The sequence below is a fragment of the Molothrus aeneus genome, chromosome 6 (assembly GCF_037042795.1).
Source record: "Molothrus aeneus isolate 106 chromosome 6, BPBGC_Maene_1.0, whole genome shotgun sequence".
Lineage (NCBI taxonomy): Eukaryota > Metazoa > Chordata > Aves > Passeriformes > Icteridae > Molothrus > Molothrus aeneus.
Window position 1 is genome coordinate 54,817,585 of NC_089651.1, and position 24,266 is coordinate 54,841,850.

Sequence of the window (24,266 nt, forward strand, 5' to 3'; positions counted from 1 at the left end):
ACATGTTTGTCATGCATGGACATTTACCACAATAATTCTTCAGGTCATAAACCACTCATTTTGGGGGAATGTTGGCTAAGCAAATGAATAATTATTGGGTTTTTTTAAAGAAAAAGCTGCCATACAAACTTAAGAAAATCATGTCAAATAATGAAATTTTTGTATTTTTCACTATTTTTTTTTCAAAACAAAAAATTTTTTTACAAATATCTAAAATAAGTCTGTCTCCTGACAAATTATTTGATGGGATTTCACCTCTCCATGAAAACTCCTTGGGAAAAAAGTAGGAAAACTTATCTTAGCTGTCAACTTTGCAAGAGACACTAAAAGAAGTTCAGACAATCCTTGCAAAATCTTGTATTTAATAAGCCAGATTGACAAAAATACACATGTTCCCAAGATGTTTATTTCATTTCTTTGAAACTTGGTGGCTTTGTAGTCTTGGTATTAGTCAGAGTGTGAAATAATACTCATTTAAGAACTGATGAGCAAACAAAATTTGTCATCGTCAGCCATGGGGTTTTTTTGCATATGGGACTACATCCTAGGCTTGAGACACAAGCATATTTTCACTTTGAACAAAAGTAATTTTTGAAAGCATTTTTGTCTTATCATGGATGTCAGAAAGCAAATGTCTTGGGTTTTTTCATTCTAGCTTTTGACAGTTCATTTACCTATAAGGGAACATGGAATAAGCTGCAAGACTGTAAAGGAGTCACACAAATCAATATTCTGAGACACAAAGAAATCCATAATGGTCTGGTAATTACAATATTAAACTATACTCTCAGTCAATTTACAATAATGCCTTTTAAAATGCTTTCTAAAGTAGCCCAGACACATCCAAGACTTCAAAAAAGTCTAAGGACAGCTTTGAGAACAGGTAATTCCTGGTGAGTCTGAAGGCTCAGCTCGTGTGTGAATCCCTAACCTGCTCCAGGCTGAAACCCTTCACTACTGTGCCTCCAAGGCAGTCTGCTTAGGAAAGGTGCTTTTTTTATTCAAACACCTGATTCTCTCTTCACTGACCAAATTTGTCCTTTAGGCTAACACAGCTCTGGTTGTAGAGACAGGTGATGTTTTTTGCTAGGCAAACCTCCAGAGCTGTGGCAGAGAGAGGGGGTTAAAAGAAACTAACAAGCACCACACAAACAGAGAAGCAATAAGCAGAGAAGCCATTGTTACAGCAGCCTGGATCCTTGCACTTCTTGTGCCTGATCTATGATTTTCTGGCAAGGGAAAAGGAGAAATAAACCCACAGGCACAGAGGAAGGGCACAGATACTCAGTGCTACCTGCAAAGGAAGCAGATTGGATATGAGTGTGTGCCTGACAGTGCTTGCTGTGCTGCAAGTGTCCAGCCCAGTGCCATCAGCACACCAACAGCCTTGTCTGACACACGGCATTGATACCGTGCAAGCTCCACAACTCTTCCCTAGGAGCACAAGAGAAAAAAGGCTGCTGGGAGTGGCAGCAAAATCTGTCAGAAGCCTTTCCTAATTTAAGAAGCTACGTTTTTTTAAATTTCCCATTTACATGTAGAAATTAAGAAAATCCCCAGCAGCAAGTATCATCTCTCACCATTTGTAGTAACAGCTCACTAAAGAAATGAGAATAGCAGTTAAAAAATGAAGCTTCTTTTTTCTATATATTTTTTTAACCAGGAGAAGTGAAGCATGAGAAGCTGAATTAGAGTGAGACACATTATTAAAGCAACAGGGAGACAAGCTCATTTTACAGACTGGTCTCTGCAAAGCCAGACCAGTTGTAGGCACCCAGAAGTTCTGCATGGTGACTGTGCAAGTTTCAGCAATATCAATTCTTATACCTGCTGAGCCAAGATATCAGGCTTGTAAGAGCACATAAGATTTGGCATAAGTTTTAAGAATGTAATAAAACCGGATATATATTTCTGTTTAAATGCTTAACTCCACAAATGCCTACTTACCTAACAGCTTTCCTGCTAAACCAAGTAGACTCTATAAATTGTTTTAAGTAGGCACAGCTTCCTCAGTAAAGGAATGCACCCAGCTAGATGAAGTATAAAGTTATAAATACACACATGTGCACTTGACATACACAGTTTAACAGTTATGAACAAGTTATTCTGATTCCTATCTGTAACATGTAGACTGATGCACACACTAAGGAGGGGGGAAAGAGCATTTTTAAGATATCTTAACATGAAATCGCTCATTTAATGAAAATGGAGGGTATGGGGGCAGAGAGGAACACACAGTTGCTCAAACCTGTGGGTTTTCAACACAGTTCAGAGCAGTTTTAGAAAAGTTTCCCAGAGGAACAGAAGATATTTTGTTATTCCAATCAATGCTGATGTTGCCTTTATAAAACTGAAACTGGTTCTCTGTTTTACCCTAAGGCATCTGCTTTCCAGTGTCGTGGTTCACACGCAGAGAAGCATCAAGAAAAATTACATGCAGATTTATAATTTTTGAAAGAACTTCTGATACTACAGCAAACACTACCACATAAGCCAGCTTTATTTCACTGTGAGATATGACAGTTTTTATCTATATTTGGATCCTCCTGAATCAGCATTTATTGCTGCAATACCTATGAGTGATCCTCTCAGTTAAGGCATGGGCTTCTCTGTGGTCCAGCTGTATCCTACAGACTGAACTTGCAAGTGCCTATATGCTATTTCTTCCTTTAACATGAAGTTATTAATCAAAGTTTAACTACAGCAATTACGAGTTATCTTATGCCAAATTTAAGACAAGGAAACATCTTCTAGTTGACTGAAGACTCACACAAAGTGCATGGTTTCAGAAGATGGAGCCAATACACATTCAACTGCTGAGTTTGCAAAGTTTATCTAAATGACATCTTTCCTCAAAGCAGATGATTCTAGAGCAGGTAAGCTCAGTGGTCTCCTTATTCTTGAAGCGATACTCAAATATTCTTAACACCCCTTTGGCACCTCCACCTCCAATCCCCTTCTAGGTCTGAGAACCTGCATCGTAGGTGAGGTCACTCATGGGAAGGCAGAGCCTGTCCACACAGCAAGGTTCTCTTTTCTTCTTCAGCAACTGGCTTGGCTCAGATCTACAGAAAACAGCCACATTATTGACAGATGTCTTCCCCTGGCACAGCCATGGCCCACCCATTCTAGAAACCAATCCATATTTTCCCCCTTCCCTACACCCTGCTAGCTTGGGGCTTTTCCCCAGTAGCAGCTTCTGATGGGAAACATTTGTTATTTATAATAAAATCATAGGTTATAGTCAAATTATCCCTTTCCCCCCAAAAAAGTCTCCTAGGAAGATTAGTTATACACTCTAAACCAAATGTACTGGAAGAAAAGACCACCATCCCATGTTGTATTACATTTTTTGTTATAAAAAAAGCCAAGAGGAAACCCTTGGTAAGAGTGGAGCATATTAATTATGACAAGACATCATGACATACCAACTAGTGAGACTTAAAGGCCGCTAATAACACTTTTTGTAGTAATTAGTGCAAGATAGTTATCCCATATAAACAAATATTTGATGGTAGACTTCAATGATAAACAATTCACTTGATGACATTTACATATAAATACACATAAATAAAAACCTGCATCATTTAGGTTTGTAGTTAACAAAAAAGTATGGTCTGAAATGAATTAAATGTAATTGTGTCTAGCTAGATCAAAGATCTTCCTATAATGATACTCAAATATGTGGGATATGAAAAGCATAGATGTACAATTCTCAATTTAGTAAAGTACTACTCTATAAAACAGAATCATGAAAACAGCTCTGACATTTTAATGCAAAGTATAAAATTGCATATTTACATTTACATACACTTTACTGAACTACATCGGGTAGCTCATGGTAAAAAAACATCCCTTTTTGAAAATCTTGCAAAAAATACATCAACTGCAGATATGATCAAAAGTTACTAAGTTAGCAGCTGACATAACATCTGTAGTAAAAAATATATTTTAGGAAAATACCTGGAAAAATCTAAACACCGATAAACACTTTAAAACTATTTTTGAAGTAAAAATTGTAGCAAAACCCAGAAGAAGCTAGCAAGGATAACAAGAACTATTGCATACTGCTCTTTAAGAGCCATGTAGGGACTTAGAAGCAGCAGGTATGGTAGAGTTTTGTGGTGTAACAAAGTGGAAACTGGAAGGTAACAGGAAATCAGTTATCCAGCTTCTCTCTCTGTTTATTACCATTTTTATGGGAGAAGTGTAAGAAGATAAGAGAATCCCTCTCCCTGAGGATATCCTCCATCAAAGGCTAAAACAAATTGGTAAAAGGAACCCAATTTCAATAGCCTTGGACCCCCAACATAGAAACATTTACCATATGTACTTACAGTTCAGTGGACAATAAATCAGATTATTACACTACAAGTTGCAGGTTAACTTTAAGAGTTAACACTATTTTGCAATATGAAGTGCTTCTTAATATATATATATCTATATAATATATAGATATTTGTAAAATACTCGTGCAGATAGGATAGAACAAACTGTGGAAATTGCTTTCTCCAGTCTTTTCTTCCCATTAACAGATCTTTACCTCCACACAAGGAGGTTCAGGATTCAACAAGGATTTCCACAATATGATCAAGGTCATTAAGATCAGATTTACAATTAGAATTAGAAGCTGTATTTGTTGGAGAAGAAAATGTTTCAAGACTATCACAGTGTCCCATTTTTGTGTTGCTCATCATGCCAGTTAACATAGTATCAAGATCATAATAAGAATTGTCAACTTCTGAAAACAGATCTTCAACAGTATTAGGACTTTTATTCTCCAGTGTCTCAAATATTTGATCTAAAGATTTTTGAAAGTTTCCTTTATTTTCTTGTGGACTCTCCATTTCCCACATGTTGCTCTGCAGGTTTCTTGGTGTCTGCACTGCAGAGGCTGTTGACATAGTTTCTGAATTATCTTGTGCCTGGTCACTCTCAAAGTCTTTATTGAAGGTACCATAGGCTGGACCATGCTTTCCCTCAGCTTGATCCCTAGATGAACGACAGAGGATATCTGTTGAAACGAGACGATCCAGGGATGCCTGCCCTGTGCTCTGTGTATTTATCATCTGCCAAGTCCCATCTTGAGTCATCTCCTCTTGGATCTGCCGTACCGTGTTGGCGATGAGTACCGAACGACAGAGGTTGGGTTCCACCAGCATGTGACACAGCTGAAGTTTAACCAAGGACATGTCTAGAAGTGACTGCCGCTGGAGATTGTAGGAAGGAATAGCCTTAATACCAGCCAGAGTGCCTTCAATATCTTCTTCACCATCAAAACATTTTCTCTTTAATCCTCGCACAAACATTGTGTCCTGTTAAAAAACCCAAACAAATAAAAAATCATGTATAGCATAAACAGCTCAAGAGGGAGGAGGAAAAAAATGGTACTAAAAAAAGAGAACAGTGAACTTTAATCTTTTATTAAAAAGAAACATCAGAATTGTCATACCATGTTCTAGAATGGCCAGTGTAGTACAACAGGGGTCAGGAACATGTGGACCGGGTCCCAAAGGCGACATTCTGGAACCAGGGGTGAGCAGGTCCACAAGACATCAGAGAGGGGCTGGGGCTCCCAGCTCCTGGCTCCCACAAGGCACGGCATTGGAGAGGGCAGGGGCTCCCACAAGGCATGGCATGAGAGAGGGCAGGGGCTCCCACAAGGCATGGCATGAGAGAGGGCAGGGGCTCCCACAAGGCATGGCATGAGAGAGGGCAGGGGCTCCCACAAGGCATGGCATTGGAGAGGGCAGGGGCTCCCACAAGGCATGGCATTGGAGAGGGCAGGGGCTCTCACAAGGCATGGCATTGGAGAGAGGCAGGGGCTCCCAGCTCCTGGCTCCCACAAGGCATGGCATTGGAGAGGGCAGGGGCTCTCACAAGGCATGGCATTGGAGAGGGCAGGGGCTCCCAGCTCCCACTGAGCTCCACACTCGGTGCCAGCCAGGAGCTGCTGCCTCGCACAGAAGCAAATATCTCACCGGCTGCATTTCCCCTACTGCACAGGCGGTTTCTCCTCGCTCCTCCTGAGTTTCTACTGGCATGCTTAACCTCTGATTTTGGAAATAAAAATACAACCTGGCACACCATCTTTAAAAGATTTGATCCCTCCAGAACATTAATATTCCCAACAGAGAAACAGGGAAAAAAAAAACAAACCAAAAAAACATGGGCAGCACATGTGAACTTTTCACATGTGAACATGTGAAAAGATCAGCTTATTTGGCTCCAAAGAGAGTAATATCTAGATTTGTTCCATGTAACTTGAGACATTCAGAAGAGGTGCCCAAAGCAGTCCTTCCGGTTCCCTTCCTTAGGTGAGTAATTCCAACAAGAACTGGGCAAGTCCAGTAAGGACAGTCACAGTCATCCTCTGTATGGGCTTCTCTACTCCTTTCCCACTTGACTGTAAGACAGGAAAATTCCTGTATTCCTACCTAAGGTTCACCAGCTAAAAATACACAGGGTGCATGCAGGCTTTTCAGTATTCACACCTAAAATCACTTGCTGAATTCTACAAGGGGTACCTCTCAAGTACCAGCCTCAGCTCTTCTTCTGAATTGCACTGATTTTGACAAAAGTGCCCCATGCAAATATTGTAGCTGGTCCCTTGGAATACAGAGTAACTTTTTTTTTAATGCAGTATATATATCAATTCTTTAAGTCTTATAAAAATTGGGCTGCAAATGAAAGCTGATACCTGATCTTTACATTTATGCTTCTTCCTTGTTTTCCTTTTAAATCTTCTGTCCTTAGAATTCCTGTTTGCCCACTATTTGGGGGCTTTTTTTCAAGGTAGTGACCCAAACAAAACAGTTTTTCAACTACAAGTTGATAAAACCAAAATACTATTGCAGTGTCTTTCTATATAATCTCCCATTTTCCTTGATAAGCCCTAAACTCTGCCTTGCTTTTCTGGTTGCTACGGTACATTCCACATATTTTCAAGGAATTCTCTCTCAGCTTTTTCAGAGACACTAAAAATCCACCAAAGGGCAACACCACTGCTCCTTTCAAAATACATTACATGCTTATCTACTGTGAAAACCTGGGGATAGCACAGTAGCTAGATAAACACTTGGTCTGACTCTGTACAACACTTGTAACACTGCTGTACATATCCATGAAATAACCTTCATTGGGATTTGCCAACTCTTAAAAGATTTCTTTCCAGTGAAGGTACAAAACTCTTTAGAAATCATAATGTGCAGAGACTACAATATAGAATAAACCTGGTCTTGTAGTCATTTTTCATAACTTCTTAAAAGCTATCCATGAATTAGCTATTTATTAAATATTTTGGATGTTTCTTCTGAAATTTTATCCTGAAACCTAACATATTTCCATTACTCCTATTAAATACTGAATATTGTTGTTGCTCTATAGTTCCTTTTCTAGATTTTTAGACATTCCTGCAGACTTCCTATCAGAGGATATCCTATTTAATTTTTCCAACACATCTATGTACAGTAATTTCTGAACATACCCTTCCTCCCCCTTCTGAAACAACCTCTAGAAACATCTTTTGGGACTGTTTACAAATCATGCATGATTACATCATCAAACATTAAACACTGTGCAGAGTTTGAAGTTTCTTTTATTTCAACTTACATTCTTGTGAAGAGTAATTAAAACTTCAATTGAATGTTAACCTGGTTCCATACATCTATAATTGGGCATTTATATGCCTTCTAAGGCACACCAACCAAACAGAGCACAGAGAAAACTTGAAAACCTCAATACATCACACACACTTGGGCACCTAGAAGCAGAGGAAAAACATTTATCTATTCTTAAAGATAAACCTTTCACAGCATTCACTGGATTTTTTCTAACACTTGCTTTCAATTAGTATCTTACATCATAAACCCAGTTTTTTTGCCATCCTGTTCTTGTGACTGCACAGAGTACCAGGTTAGGGTTTCATTTAAGAAGCAAAAAGTGACGTACCAGGAATTGTGTTTGATGCAGTCCTTCCTCTTCTCCCATGCTACTGAGCAAGAGTCCATGCAGTAAAAGTGACAGCACCACCTGCCAAGCACAGGGAAGCAGGATGTCAGGCAGGGACAGGAGATGCAGAACAAGACAGTTTTCCTTCAGTATCGCTATCCTGTAGGATGTGAGCATCATTCCCAGAAACATGAATAGTACTATTAAACCCAATGTCCAATTAGAGCACAAGTGTGATTTGGCCAACAATACCCCCAAAATCTGCAGCTGGAGGAAAATGCCAGTTTAATTCCAACTCCAAGGCTATTGCCCTGACCTTTGGACCAGCCTTTCCCTTATGCCTACAGCTTTGCCACTTAAAGAGCAAACAAAATTTTTTCATATGAGCAATAAAGTGTACACAAACAAAAGGTAAGCAAGTCTTCCTTACTTTTATTACAAAACTATAGTTTTCACTTTTGTTGTACAAACCCATGTGTATCTATGTAGCATCTAGAGAAAATGAGGTGGCACAAACACAAAACTCTAACACAGCAAAACATGAGAGAATTTTCCTTTACCAGCATAGAAACTTTATGACTAAGATTTACTTAGCAAGATGACAATAACGAAAGTAATGACAGTAATTAAACTGCTTTAACAATAAAGGCTGAGTTTTTAAATCCCATCTAAAGCGTAATAAGATCTGATACCTCAAATACAACTTCCCATCACATGCAACAATTCCCTTAACTACTGAAATGAAAAAGAATGCTGTTCCAACAGGCTACAAAAACTTTTATAATAAACCATGGAAACAATTCAGATACTTTTCTAGACATGTCTGTGCAGTACAAGACAGTTCTGCATCTGCAACTGAACTGCATACCTGGAAAAGAAACAAATAAAGAGGATGCACATGGACATCTGTTCTTATTTTCTGTTTTGTGTAGTAATAAACAATTTTTCAAGATTGCTTGCTGTCAAATAGAGGGAGAAGAAGGTGGATGACAAAGGACTTGGGGGTGGGAGAGCAGAAAACATATTTTTCCTCAAGAAGCTGCATTCTGGTTAAAATACCACAATGGGGAAAAAAACACCTTTAACATTCTCAAGCCAAAAACTTTTGACTTGATCCCAGATATTCAAGCTAAATGATGTTATGTCATGGAAACTGTATTTCAAACAACTCATAGTCTTTTTTTTAAAGGACTGAGCTCACAGCAACTTTAGAAACAGTGTCTCCAGGCATCCGAACTACAACTTCAGTCAAACACCGTATCAAGTCAATAAACTCTTTATTTCTGGCAAACACTTCATGACACTATAAAAGTTCACAAGTTTTTGCTCCCCAGGTACACTTTGAATACATTCTATAAATGAAAAGTGATCTCTTTGAGAGTCTGTGTCTGGTGACTATTTGAATCCCAAAATTTCTACTTTTTTGGAGGGTAGGTGACAAGGGCATAACAAACATCCAACACCAAACATCCCTCCACCCCCCTGCCAAGAACTACAGGTAAAGATTGTGCAGTCATGAGAGAAACAAACTGATATTTGGTATATCTGACAATTTTAGAGGGAGAGGCTGTGGCTGTTTGCCTCCCAAGACAGTGGACAATACAGGAGGGGACCGTTGCTGTTGGTGAAAGAGCCATTATCACATCACAACCTAAATGGCAGGGGATGCTGGCAGACCAGGCCAGTCTGTAATCTGTTTACATACTACAGAAGGAAACTTTTCCCATGCAATATAAAAATGTGTAAAACCTGCTGCACATGATTCCAGGTTCTTCCCTAGATCAATAACCAAACGACATGGACCTCTGTTAGTATAAGGCATTAGCCATTGTATAAAACCTTTTTTGGTACATCAGAGCAAGACTGCTGCTGCTTCAGAGTCAAGGTGTTCAAAATCCCCTGATAATTTCAAGCAGCACCTTTCTCCATCCAAGAGGCAGTATCTGGATGAGCTACATCATCTCCTTTCTTCCTCTGCTGCTCCAGTGTCATGAGCCCAAACTTTGTGTATTCAACTAAACTGCTGTTTGAAACAGCTATGCAAAAAAAAAAAAAAAGTCGTCAAGGAGACAACAGCTAGCTGCAGCATAGTGCACTAAGAGAAAAGGAGTTTTGCGGGTTTTGTTGTTTTGCTTCTTCTTATAAATAATAGCACAGCATCATGTAATTCATTACAAGTTTTGCTTTTAGGATCAACAAATTCCCAGTCTGCTTTACAAAAAAGGTGCTTGAAATTTGATTCAGTTCTTATTAGAGCATCAACGTAAGACATTCCAGGTTCACACTCAATTTGGACTCATAGTGATATGCTGCCAAAGAGACAGTTAAGTACTTAAGGGAAAAAAGCTGCTTCCCACTAACTGGGCTAACAGAGAAGATAGGGAATTTCAGCAGTGCTTATCTTTAGGAGAAAGCAGACAAGACTGGAGGTTCAGTGAAGCACGGTGCTGCTTTTTGTACAGCCGTAAGTGCAGTGATGATGGTTAGCACGGAAAGCAAGAAGGGGCCGTATCTCCTCTCTGCCACTCTAATCCTCTCCACTCCAACACTGGCTTTTCTAAGAACCGTGGGAAGAAACCAAAGCTCTGTGTAACAGTGGAGAAAAAGAGGGAAAGAGAGCTACTCCTCCTCTTTAGGCATGCACGTGTGCCCATGTGGTGGTGTCGAGGTGTAAGGTGGGATGCAGACACAGCAGAGGGATGGTAAGGCCAGAAGCAACGCTATTCAGACTGGAACAAAGGCCCCTGTGAAGCACTGGGGTCTGCCCACCCCCGGGGCGTAGGGGGCTGGCAGGCACCTCTCCGGCACTCGAGAGATTTGGAAGGGGTTCCAGCACCCGGGGAAGGGCAGGCTGAGCAGATGGGGCAGGAGTTCCTGGACACGCAGGTGGGGGCCGGGAGCGCTGGGCAGGGGGAGCCCGCAGAGCCGGGGGGAGAGGCGGGACCAGGGCGGGGAGCGAGGGGGAGCTCCCCAGCAGTGGGAGGGCAGCGGAGTGCCCGGGAGAGGCGCGGACGCTGAGGGAGCGCGGCTGCGGGAGGGACCGAGCGGAGGAGAAGTGCGGAACGGGCCCCCGGTCCCGCCGCCCCGGCCCCCTCAGCGCTCCCGGCGGTTACTCATCGCCCCGCGCTCTCGCCGCCATTTTGAATCGATCCCGTCCCTTCCACGGGTTCCGCCGGCACCGGCTTCCCGCGGATCCGACCCAGCCCAGCCCGACCCAGCCCACCGTACTCACAGCCTTGCCACTGCTGTCGCCGGCGCACGCCCGCGCAGGAACTCCCGCTCGGCTCCCGCCTCACCGCCCGCTCCGCGCCTGAGGGACGGGCGGGGCCAACCGACCCCGCCTCCCCCCGCCCGCCATCTTATTGTCAAACCCCACAAAGGGACCCGCGCCCGCCTGGGGCGGGCCTTCCCCGGAGACCGCGCCCACCAGGGAGCGGCGGCAGCTGCTATTGGCTGCCTCCAGGCGCTGCAGGCGCCATTCGCCGCTGTGATTGGCTACAGCGCCCGCCTGTCCCGCTCCCGAGCTCCGCCCCGAAGGCTGTGGGGTTGCCATGGCAGCCGGGCCCTGCCCCTCGGCCGTGAGAGGCTGAGGGAGGCGGGGGCGGGGGTGAGGCGGGGCCGCCCCGATTTCAAATCGCAGCCAAGGCCCCGTGGTGTGTCTGGGCTCCCGGCCACGGGCTCCGGCGGGAACAGGTTCAGACCTGGCCGCTCTGCAGCCCGCGGGGAGCCCTGGCGGGGGAGGGGAGAGCGAGCGTTGGTCGCCCCGGTCCAGGCTCTCCCCGCCGTCAGGCGCCACTTCCCTCAGGGCCGGGGAGCTCTGGGGCCGCGTCCCGCGGGGTGACAGGAGGCCTCAGCACTCCATTAGCAAGGCCTGTGGCATTTCCTGTTCGGGCCCGGCCGCCAGCCCCGGGTCTCGCAGTCAGAGCCAGGAACCCGCGTGCTGGGGGCGGGGGTGATGCCTCACACCCCGCAGGGAGCGGCTGTCTGAGCACGAGTCAGCAGGGAGTGCCCAGGTGGGCCAGAAGGCCGGGGGTGTTCTGGCCTCTGTCAGGAATAGTGTGGCCAGCAGGACCAGGGATCGTCCCCCTGTGCTGAGCACACCTGGAGTGCTGTGCCTAGTTCTGGGCCCCTCAGTTCGGGAAGGCTATTACGGTGGCTGGAATGTGTCCAGAGAAGAGACCAGAGCTGGTGAAGGGTCTGGAGCACAAGTTTTATGAGAAACAGATGAGGCAGCTTATGGGTGTTTAGCCTGGAGAAGATGAGGCTCAGGGGGGACTTGGTCATTCTACAATTTTCTGACAGGAGGGTGCAGTCAGATGGGGGTTAGGCTCTGCTCCCAGGGAACGAGTGACAGGGCAAGAGAGAACACGGCCTTAAGCTGTGCTGTAGGGAGTTTAGGCTGGACATTAGGAAGAATTTCCTCACAGAAAAGGTGAATAGGCACTAGAATGAGCTGCTCAGGGAGATGGTGGAGTCGCCGTCCCTGGAAGTGCTGAAGGAAGACTGGACGTGGCACTTAGTGCCGTGGTCTAGTTGACAAGGTCCTGTTTGACAGGACTCGATCTCAGAAGTCGTTTCCAACCTAACTCATTCTGTCCTAAAGCTGGCGCCGCCCTGCTGAGCGAAACCCCCTCCCCAAACCCTGCTGGCCGCTGTGACCCCAGCCCGATGCAGCTGCACATCTGCAACCACTTAGGCCGCCGCAAGCGTCTCTCGGTCGCTCTCCCGGCCGAGCCGCTACGTGCCGGCTGCTCCCGGAGCAGCCCGGGGGAAGGAGGGGCGGCTGGCCCGGGCTGCCGAGCGCCGCACAGGCGGCAGCTGCTGCCTCCCGCCCCCGGGCGCGGCGGGACGGGGAGGGGAACGAGCTGCAGAAAGGGTGGGATAGGCAGCCGGAGCTGGAGGATCGGCGAGGCTTGCGGCTGAGGTTCTGTAGGAAAGGCTGGGAAACAGCAGAGCTGTAGCGTCATACAGTAAAGCAGGAGGAAATAACATTTCCATAGCAAAACAAGATCTGCTTTTGGGACAAGACTCAGTCATCTCTTTTCACTTCATCTGGCTCTTCTTTGTAGTAGTAGCCCCAAGTTAATTTGCAATTTTGTAGCTGCTTTCAGTTTGCTCAGAAATGTCAGCTCTCTCCTGAAGCTGTGCATTCAGGTAATTGTTCATGCCTGAAGCCTCTACACAGGTTGGCCATCCCCCAACTGGGTGGGCTGTGTTCTCTTTTGCTCTGGCTGCTTGAAACATCTTTTACATCAGAGACCATCACTGATCTGACCAGGACCACACTATATCCTTTATTATTGTGGATCACATTATTGACCATGGTTACCTTGGGAAATGTCATTAATACTCATCTAAGAAGTTTTCTATAAGTATTCCCTTATTGCAGCATTGCTCAACAGAGTGCATGCACTACCTGGATGTATTTCCACACCAGCACCCTTAGCATCACACAGATCTGAGTTTTTCATTAATAGCTTTGCTGATGTCTACACTGTTATGCCTCTGGTTTCATATTGTAACACACAGTTCTCCAGGGTGGTTTTCCCATGATGGACATTTAAAATCCCCTTCACAACTTCCTGTGACACTTCGAACTGGAGGTCCTTTTACTGGATTCTGTTTGGTCAAGAAAGATGTCTCCTTTCTTTTGTTTATTTTACCACAACATAAAAGGCACAGCCTTTGAGTTCACCTGAATCAGCACTGCAGAACAGGCCCTCTAGAACACAGTGACCAGGACAGATGATGACTGTGTCTGCTTCCTAACAGGCACTTACAGCTGTCAGTGGATTATGGTGAAACTGTATTTCTAGGTCTTTACCACAATCAGCTACAAGCCCAGAATCACACCTTGTTCTCACATGTCAGAATGCAGCCTCAGTCAAGGCTCAACACATCACACAGTAATCCAAGTTACCCTCTTCCTCCTCCCTGTCCCAGTCCTCCAGATGCACTGGCAGAAGTGCGTGACATGGTCTACAGCTTGTGCTGTTTGGTAAAACTCTCCTGAGTCATTATACACAACCCACAGCTCCCACACTGGTATCTGGTGTCCCTTAAGCTTCAAGGAGCTTCTGCTTTCAGAATTGAGTACTCCATATCAGCCACTCCAACAAGAACCTCAAACACATTTGTATACCAGATGTCCTGCTGTCCACATGGTGCAAAGACTTTGCCCAGGTATTCAGCTGTGAACTGTCACCTCCAAAGTTTTGCAATGTTAAGGAAGAGTTTGGACCCTAGGTTCTGAGCCAGAGTTGGTTTATTTCAGCTTGAGGTGGTGCCTCTGGAGAGGAATCCCAAGCCAAGGAATCCCTGGGCCTTTATATCCCCACACTCTGTGCACCTGATCTTCCTGTGCCCAATGGTGGTTTACGGTCTGGAGTCTTCTAACGCCTCATGGAATTCCTTCTCCATGTCCACGTGGGCAGGCCATAATTGTTCTTATCTTCCATCCTGGGGCCCTTCAGGATCTCAGCTCTTATCTGAAGATACCCAGTCTTTCTCTGTTTACTCCCCTGCTTAGCTCTCCTTGCTGACAAAGTTCACTTAAAGTTCCTTGACACCAAGTTTTGAGCAGGACCCACTCATGCTAAACTGTCAGCATGTTGCAATTAAACTTAACCCTAGACAATTAATTTCTAACATTGTAATCCCCAACAAGCAGTCAACCAAGATGTAATCCTGGTAATCTCTAAACTGCTTGTGAAACAAAGGATGTTCAGTGTGAAAAATATCCGGAAAAAATACATTCCCGTTGGGCAGAGTCTTTCCTAAAGCAGTGCCTAGTTTGTCGCGATGATGCCTTAGTCACGCCGGGAGCCATCACTCCAGACACTCAGCACACGCCTGGAGCAGACAGATCCAGGCTCTGCGCCTCGGCTGCTCCCGCAGGGCACCGCCTCCCACAGCTGGCGGCAGCCGGGCCTGACCCTCCTCCCACGGCCCCGGCAGCCCCTGCTCAGCCGGAATTCAAGTAGGTATTCCCACAGAATCCTGCAAGAACCTTAGGCCCCTTTGGAGGCAGTGTGGGGGCTGTTCCCTGAAGGATCACAGCTTGGAGAGTTCATTTGCATTGCTCTTTCTAGTGATAGCATCACCTATATAGAGTAAGGTACTTAAGTCCCCTCTCCATATGCTTTTTTCCTTTTTTTCTGTGTAGCTACAGTGAGAGGACCACAACATTTTTGTTTATGTTTTTTTCCCCTCAATAACCTCTCCAGTGAAACTGGAGGATGTTTTATGGCTTAAGAACTACATAATCTAAGTTTCTGACTAAACCAGTGAAAGAAAAATTGTGAAAGATTCTCCATCTTCATTAAAAATCTGAGAAACTAGTGATGTCTCCTCATTTGATTATTCTCAACAGAAATCAACTCTCACATCTCACATATGTGAGAAACAAAACTTGAAAAGTCAAAATGGAAGAATCTGGACAGATCTTTGCAAAACAATGCAGCTTGAAGTATTCACTAGAGAGCTGGAAAGAGATGTCTGCAAAACTACCTGACAGGGGAAATGGAAATGAAGAAAGTAACTGCATACAAAGAAAAGGAAAAAAGTGAGGGAATCACTGGCCAGGATCGTCAGTGAGAGGAATAGCAGATTTGTCTTTATAAACAAGCCGTGGGTCTGCTGGTAGATAAAACTAGCTTTGGAAGAGAAAAGAAACACTGGGAAGGATTCCACTGATTGATGAATGGAAAAAGATATTTGCTTTTACAAATAAACTTTAGGTTTGCTGATAAACAAAATTAGACATTGAGAGATGAAAGAAACAATGGGGAAGAAAAACCCCTAAATTCTGTAAGAATTAAAAATTAAAACAGAGGGTTACACATTAAAGGGAAATCTTCGGGAAATCTTCAGTGTCAGGTGTACTGGGGACTCTGTACCTCTCAAGTACCTCAGCCAATGGGGAAAGAGAGAAGGAAAATGCAGCCGGGAAATTAGGATAAAAAGGAGGCTGCGTCCTCCAAAAATTTGAGAGATCCCAGGGGAATGCCCCATGGCCTCTCCCTTTATTCGAATAAAGCCAGAAAGGACTCCTCTGTCTCCTTTTTGGACATAAACCTCTGGTGTTTGTGGATTAATTTTCGTAACATCAGGGGAGCTACTATTACTTCTAACACCAATCACTTATATTTTTTCCCCACATAGTCCTACTACAATACATCTTTTCACAGTTCTAATTCTTTAAAATATCTAGTCTTTTTACAAGACCATATTTTAAAACTTGTTGAAACTTGTTTGTAGTTCAATCTCTCTCAACAATATAATCTCTATTCTATAGCCTTCCTAAATCAACACACCTTATCTAAATGTTTACATACAAATGTATAAGATTGTGTGAACTTTCGATCAGGTTTTAAGAATTCTTTACAAATCCATTTCTCACAAGAGCATATACCCAAAGCTTCTAGAGAATTGGAAGGCATTGCACCTAGTAAGACACTGCAGAGCAGCCTGCCTGCTGAGGAAGTGAATAACACGGGTGACAGGGAAAATGGTACAAATCAGCTCTGCAGGTCTCTCCTGGGAAGCCGAGTCACCACTGACATGGTGCAGCAAGATCTCCAGAGCCAGTGGAAGTTCTGAAGAGATTTAAAAGCACTGGCAGCCTGTATAAAATACGGATGGGATGCTCTCTTTGTCTGAAACAGGAGGCACCAGGGCTGGTGTAACAGGAGCAGGCATTGCCTCGATCTTTCCAACCAGGCCCGAGGTGCAGATCCATCCTCAGCACATGGAGGCAGTGATTTGAACCGCAGCCCCAGCCTCAGAGCAGGAGGGCCGGGCGGAGCGGAGCTGCTGCTTTGAGCTGCCTTCCCTTGGCTGGGCAGCGGATGCCTCGTGCTCGGTGGAAGGACGGGCTTGGCTTCAATCCCTGAGAGCTGCGTGTCTCCAGCCGTGCCGCCTCCCCGAGCGGAGCAGCCGCGGCTGCGGGAGCTGACCGCAGCCAGCTCCGGCTCTCCCCATCCCGCAGCCCGGGAGCCCTGCCCGCCTCTTCCTCCGGCCGCGGCTGGTACCGGCTGGTGTGACCTGCGTGCCACGGGCCTTGGAAAGCAGCCACTGCTCCCTCCCTCTCGCCCAGCCCCCTTCCTTCCCGTCTGGAGCAAGCCTGTGCTGGGCTGTGCTTGATGCCTCCGGAGCTTTGCTGCTCCTTTCTCAAAGCTGCTCAGGCCCCTGCTGAGCTGGCCAGTCTTTCACACATTGGCTGTGACGGGAAGGCTGTTTAGAGCTGGATAATGTTTATAACACCGCAGAAATTAACAGAAACGCAGCGTCCAGGAGCACGCATGACACAACCCTTTTAAAAGACAAAAAAACCCCAAACCCAACAAAACCAGACATGACTCAGCCCTGAACTGGAAGCTGTAAGCTGTCGCCAGTGCAATGCTCTGCTCTGGGTGGCGACTCTTTTTGAGAGACAAGGTGTGTTAGCTCAAGCTCTGTGCATTACCAGCACAACTGCCTGTGGTTTGGAAGAGTTTTTTGGCTGTGATCCCACTGGTTCAGAACGGGGACAGAGCTTGCTTGCCTGTGCCTGCTAAAGACAATGTGGACTTGTTCTAAGTCTGTATTGTTTCTCTCATAATTACCGTTTGATTAAAGCATTTAAGATATGTTTGTCTTTTTAATTTTGCTCTAGAGTAGGGCAGGAGGCCCATTCCTAGCACACATAGTTTCCTTTAAGCCCAACCTGGCAAATTCTGATTACTTCTGAGATAGGCAGCATTATGAATCAGTCCTTAGTGCTTCTGCAGACAAGCACATTCCTGCAGCAGAGCTCCCCTAAAAAATCCAGAGGCAGATGGAAAAACAGCTAAGGAGTAATTAAATGTGGCTGTTCCTCAAGAAACAAGCCTGTAGTAGCAGCTCAGCCGGGCCCCATAAGCCAGGTACAGGATCCAACTTCACTGCGTTCAGTCTGCAGTCACAGTGCATTGAATGTGAGAGAAGTTGTTTTTGGGTCACTGCAGTGTGTTAATGCACGGAGCACCAAAGGTGGCTGGAACTTCTCAGCCTTCCCTGAGGGTAGGCTTCTCCTTCACTGCTCTGAGCCTGGATGTTACTCCTGCCTGTAGGAAGAATTAAACAAAGAGCAGTGGGTAACTGGAGCCTGTAAAACAAAGGAAAAGATTTGTAGTAAACGAGTGAACATTTGAGGGCTAACTGTAGCTTGATGTTGGATGATAATGATGCTGGCATCAAATGTTAGTGGCTTGCAAAATGAGAATAGCACAGTCAGAGCACTCATCACCCCAGCTAATCCATGCAGCAGCTAATACATGTCTGAATATGGCACTGTTGGCTCAGCTGGGGGTTTGAAAAACGGAGCAGTGGGAGTAGGCAGGTGATGGGAGGGGCGTGTGGCTGTCAGCACAACAATGGCAAAGCATTCTGTTCGTAGGCACAAATCTGTCTGCCTCAGGCCACCAGCCTCAGGCCTTGGGTTTTATGGCTGTATCTGATCTATCTGCAAGGAGGCCATGGGGATTAGGAGTGACATGAGCCAAGAAATGAGTTCTTTGTAAGAACTTGTACAGACGAAGATACTCTGTGAGCTAAAAGCAGCCCTGCTGTTTTTACCCAAGCCAGCTAGTAGCTTTATGGAACCAATATTAAATTGCTAAGAAGAGGTATTAGTATGTTTTGATTGCAGGAAACAGTGAAGACAGGACACAGGGAAGCTGTTAGGCTTGCAGTAGGCCACTCACTCTCTTAGCCTGCCTGGCTAAAGTGGTTTGGTTGAAGATCCCTCACAGGCCCTCACTGTTGAAGTCAGTGACTATGAGTTTCCTCTTACAGTGGAAAGGCACTGAAAGAGAGTGCCCTCATTACAGTACTTGTTTAATCTCTTCAGCCAGGACGATGTGACAAAATAGAAGTAAAAAAACCAGTGTTTTCAGCAGGATCTCTATAGTTGTCAGCCAATTCAGAGAATGTGTTCTCCATGTCAGGTGAAAGTGTATGGTAGTGGACATTGGCAGGGAGGAACAAAGCCCAGATGATACAAAGTTAGTGACAATAGGAACCTCTAGTGACAAAGCACCATGCACTGGACCAAACAGCAAAAGTCTCCAAATGTTGCACCAGCAGTCAGCAAAGATGGATTTTAAAGTCCTAAATGTCGTTTGGGGTTTTATTTTAAGGTAGCTCATTGTGATAGTTCAGGTTTACGTTTGTGAGGGACAAGATTATTTTGCTGTTGTGAAAGTGCTGTCCTAGAAAGGAATTTTAATAACTAGAAGAACACACCTACTTCTTAATAGGGATTTTTTAAACGTACATTTTGGATACTTCAGTGCCATGTTATGGTGCTGCTCAAAATATGTGTTCTGTATCTAAGCATAAATACCATAGGCTATGACAGTTGCTATAGCAACTAAGCATCTACTATTAAATAGCACCCACAGGCTGAAAAACCATGTGCAGCCTGTCAGTACACAAGGTATTCCTTTCTTTTCAGCCAGCTAAGAACAGTATTTTCATCTCAGGAGCTAGTCTGTTTCTGATGAATGTGTTTGTGCTGGTCATGTGAAGATCTTTTCTCCCCCATCAGCTCTACCTTCCTTTGAAACAGCAGATACCGTAAGAACAAAATAGCCTGGAGTGGTTGCAGGCTGAAGAAGTTAATGAATAATTCCTTTTTTCGTATATTTTTGAACATACATTAGAGAATGGCTTTCAAATCTTTTAGTCCAGATTTGAGCTTGCACCTTTTCTGTTCTGCATCTTTTGATATTACAGTGTTTTGCTCCTGAAACCAGCCTTTCAGGAGGCACCGTGCTGTTCCTACAAGCCGTGTCCTTGAAAATTACAATATCAGTGGGAAACTAATTTCTGCAGTCATGGCAGACTGGAGAGTTATAATTCAAAAGCACAGTTAAAACTAACAAAACTTTTAGGAATATGTGATGTAGTTATTTATTTTAAAGCTTATTTTAAGGTTGGTAAGCATTTGGACCATGAAATCTATGGGGAAAAAGAAAAATGAATACTGAGTTTAATATGCAATAATAATTCTGGTGGTTGAGATTTTGGTAACAAGCTGTTGACAGTTGTTTTACATTTTCCAAACCAGAAATGTGATTTTCTTTAGACCCATCACAAACAACAATAAAAAGAAGAGAATAAAATGAAGCATCAGTAAGAAAAATATGCTGGTTATAGAAATAAATGCTTTATCTGCAAATTAAAATGACCCTCTATGAGCCTTGAAGAGTAGAAAGCAGCTGTGATGGCGTATTGGAGTGTTTGGATTGTTTCCAAATTTTATTTGAGTGTCTGATGAATCAATAAGTTAAAAGGAAAGTGTACTGTAGCCACAAATTATTGCTGATGTTGATTTGCTGGTGGCTTAGCAGAATTCCATAGTCTGTAAAAATATAAATTATAGTAGGAACAAAACAATTACAATTTAATAAGAGTATCAAAAAGTGAGGATAAGAAGTAAGTAAGGTAAGGCATGAAAAGGCATATTAAAATGTGATTTTTTTTTTCCTAAGAGAATGATTGCTAACACATGTGTGCCTTGTGTTTAAAGGGTTAACCCAATTAGAAGCATGACTATGAACAGAGATAACAGGCTGTGAGCTGGTCTTGCTCTCTGCTCTGGTCCTGCACCTCGATGGGAATGACAGCCTTGACTTTTGTAGCAGTAAAGGAATGTTAACTCCTGTCTCCTGGTGGTCTGCCAGTAGCCAGTGGTTTCCCAGCAATCATTTCAACGTCTCATATTAATGGAATAATAAATCTTTAATTGGTATTACTTACAAGTAGCACCAAATGCCAACAGACTTGGGATAAAGTCGCAGGAGCTGCTGTGAGCAGTGGTGCAGGAGGATGTGGAGAGAGGTTTGCTGAGGCAGAGAGGCAAAGTGGGGCTCATCAAAGAGTTGTTTAGAATTTGCTGGGTGTTTAGATACTGCATGGGGCTCAGCTGAATGCCTTAGATGGTCTGCCTGCCTCCTGCCACTTACATCCTCTTCAGGGAATCATGGACACATCCTGACAAGTTCCATCATCCTCCATTTTTTTATTTTAATACAAGGGAATTGTCTCTTTCTCCCTATGATTTCCCTGTTTTTTTGCTTGTTTTGTTTGTTTTGTTTTGGTTTTGTTTTGTTTTCTTCTTGTTTCTCAGCTTGTTTATGGCCATCCTTTGCAAAAGGTTGTGTTTCTGCCATATTTGGATAAATATTATAGCCTGATCTTGTGTCTGGCTCAACAGCTATTTGTATGGTGAGGATAAGCACACAGGCACACTCCTCTGTACAGACTGTTCTACCTAGGAGCAGCACAAAGTCTTACAGATTATGTTTACAGGATGTGAACTTTAGGGATGTAAGAGGTACTAATGTTTTTTTCTTTCACTGTGAAGTCCACCAGGCTCAGCAGGAGGAATAGGGTAGAGTCTGGTGCCCTCTTGTGACTACATTGAACTACAGGAAAAACATTATACCCGGACTTAAAAGCGGTCAGAGCTTGAATTGCACTGGAAAACACAAAGAAATTGATCCTAAACAAAAGCTTGAAGCATAGAAAAGGGTGAATTAACCTCTCGGTGTTATTTCTGAGATGAAAATTCTACATGGCTCAGAATAGAGGCAGTAGTCACAACTCATAGTTGACTGATATATTGAATATTTCAATGACATGTTGCTTTCATAAAAACTTTTCTTCATGCTGTTCAATTAGATAAGGTACTGAAGGATGGGCAAGTCAGGGTTATACATTAATATTGCCTTGCATAATGGAAGATTATGCCCCAGCTACATTTCTAAATTAAAACCTCCCCAAATTCTCCAAATTCTGAGAGGCTGAAGTCATGATCTGAAACTATGGTCCAGGGGTCCAGCAAAAAAAGGTCAGATTCAAATTTAATTTTCTGCAGCCTTAAGGGAGGAGGAGGATGGATATTTTCATGCCTTTGGTTTAGGCTTAATTTCACATTGATTTATTTGGAATGAGTTTTAGTATCTCTAGAGGTTAAAAAAAAAGAAAAAAGAAAAAAAATATTATTTTCTGGGATTTCTGATTTCTTGTACAGTGTTATTGTCTTATCTTGGAATTTGACTAAGAACTTGTTCTAGTATCTGAAACTGAATGCTAGGATGACAAAAAGAGAAACATTTAGTATAATTTCCAGCCTCCCCAATCTCATGAGAGGGGAATATTTCTGGTCAGAAAAGGCAATGACTCATCCTTTAAGAAATCAAGACGTGTCCACTCAGCCTCTCTAGGGAAAGCCCCATGCTGAGTTATAAAATCACAAACACCTCTGAATTCTTATTTTGTGTAAACTGAAGTCATCCTCTGACCTTTAGTTTCTCATCAAACTTTTCTGACTTTACAGTCTGCCTGTATCTGCTTCACACCACGGTGTACAGAGGAAGATACTCATTTGTCCTCTTCTTGTTTCTGCTGAAACTTCAGATTTTTTCTTGGCCTGTCTAGAATCTCCTAACTTTTGCTGGTGGGCCATTCCCCCAAGTCAAGACAGCAAGATTTGGTGATACTCCTTGAGTTCCCTTGCTGTTTAATGTACTTTTTTTCCTTCCCTTTTCCATATCTCTCCATCTAGTCCTGAGTTTAGTGTGAAACTTCTGGATTTGTCCCCTTTGGGATACAGATGTACCTGCCAGTGATGCACCATTTCACTGAGAGCTTTATTTTAGGAAGGATTTGAACAAAAGAATTAGAGACAGTTAGAAACCATACATGCAGCTAAACGGAAAATGACAGGATTTTTTATAATGTATAAAATGTCCTGTATCAAACACACTGCCTCATCACCTATAAATGTCCAACATTTATAGAACAAGACAAACAAGAATAAAAAACAACAAACAAGAATAAAAACTACCTGTAGTGGGTAGTGTGAACCTCATCTTCTTGACTATATTTAAGAAAGCAACACTACCTTGCCTCCAGTTAATAAAATCAGTAAGTAATAGTTCTGTTGTCTCAAGTGTGTCAGACTCACACTGTCAGAGACTTCATCTCAGAAAACTGGTGCTAAGAAAGTGCTCCCAAACTCATGAAAGTACTGTCAGGAAGGGAAGAGCTTGAGAGGCACAGTCCACATGGATAGATCTTCAAGAAGTAGGGATTTTAGAGATTATCCCTGGTGGGCCTCCTGTGTACAGCACTGCAATAGTGCTACTGCTGTCTTCAGTCCTGTACCTAGACAGGTAGCATGAGCCTTGTGAGTGCTTGGCACTGAGTGGTTCCAGTCTGGAAATCAACTCTGCAGATCAGTATCACTCTTATCTTCTGAAAACAACAAGACACCTCCAAACACCAGAATATCACAGTGAGGAAAATCCCAGCAAAATCCCCAAGGGTCTAATGCCATGTTACCAGAAGGAGACACAAAGTAAAAATGAAAGCCTGTGTGTATTTCCTTCTGATGCCTCAGCATAAATAGAAGCAAATAAAGTACTTTGAATCTGACCCTGAAAGTGCTGACTAATTAAAATTTGTGTTTTAATACCTCCTATCTGTCTCTATGCTGTTCTCTGCTCCATTGCAATAAGCTCTGAATATGCACAGACACACCTGCTCACGCTTTCTAGTATCTCCTGCAAGGGCTTGTGTTTTAAACCAAGGAGCCAGACAATGCTCAAGGGAAAAAATGTCACATTTTACAGATGGGGAACTGTGATACAGGCTGCTGCATTTCTAAGTAGCTTTCTGAACATGGATATTTGCATATTTGCTCAGAACATCTGTGACTTAAGGTTTACAAGGTTTTTAAGGACTTTGTATATCATACAGCACCCTCTTCCCACAGTATCTGTCTTCTTTTTGATTCTTCATTGCCCTCAAGAAAATATTTCAAGACAGACTTTTGAACATGGATGCTCTGTGATCATGCACAGGCCCTGTCACCTACAGAGACTACCAAACAGGATGGATCATTTCATGGTGCAGTGAGAGGTTGCTCTTGTAGACAATATTCATGTGTTGCTTTGAAAAATTTTTACCACATCTTATCATATGTCCTCAGCAGACTTTCTGTCTGAAAGGCTGGTTTTTGCTTCATCACCTCTGAGCATTTCTTACAGGATAGAGTAAGAGTATAAAGACCTAGAAGTTGTCAGTGATGTGAATTACAGATTAGACATAGTGAGTTCAGAGCCCTTTCCTTTCTTACCAACAGCTCATGATGGCAGCTACTAACAGCTGTTACCAGGGTGTTAGTATGAGTCCAGTTTGGGATAACATTTCTCTTTTTGTGCTTCACATTCTTGTCACCTTGAGGCCGTGCTGCATCCCTGCTGCAAGCAGAAGCGCCCCCTCCT

General features: G+C 43.6%; 1 protein-coding gene and 1 pseudogene across 1 annotated transcript; both read right to left on the reverse strand.

Annotated features, from left to right (window-relative positions):
- Window positions 1–386: 386 nt before the first annotated feature.
- CDCA4 (cell division cycle associated 4) lies at window positions 387–11,291 on the reverse strand. The gene is made up of 3 exons (XM_066552637.1): window positions 11,183–11,291; window positions 7,951–8,031; window positions 387–5,315 (listed from the first exon to the last, which is right to left on the reverse strand). The coding sequence occupies exons 2-3, from the start codon at window positions 7,987–7,989 to the stop codon at window positions 4,560–4,562; spliced, it is 795 nt and encodes a 264-aa protein (XP_066408734.1). The 5' UTR covers window positions 7,990–8,031; window positions 11,183–11,291; the 3' UTR covers window positions 387–4,559.
- Window positions 11,292–12,993: 1,702 nt separating this feature from the next.
- LOC136558234 (SHC SH2 domain-binding protein 1 pseudogene) lies at window positions 12,994–24,129 on the reverse strand (annotated as a pseudogene).
- Window positions 24,130–24,266: the final 137 nt, after the last annotated feature.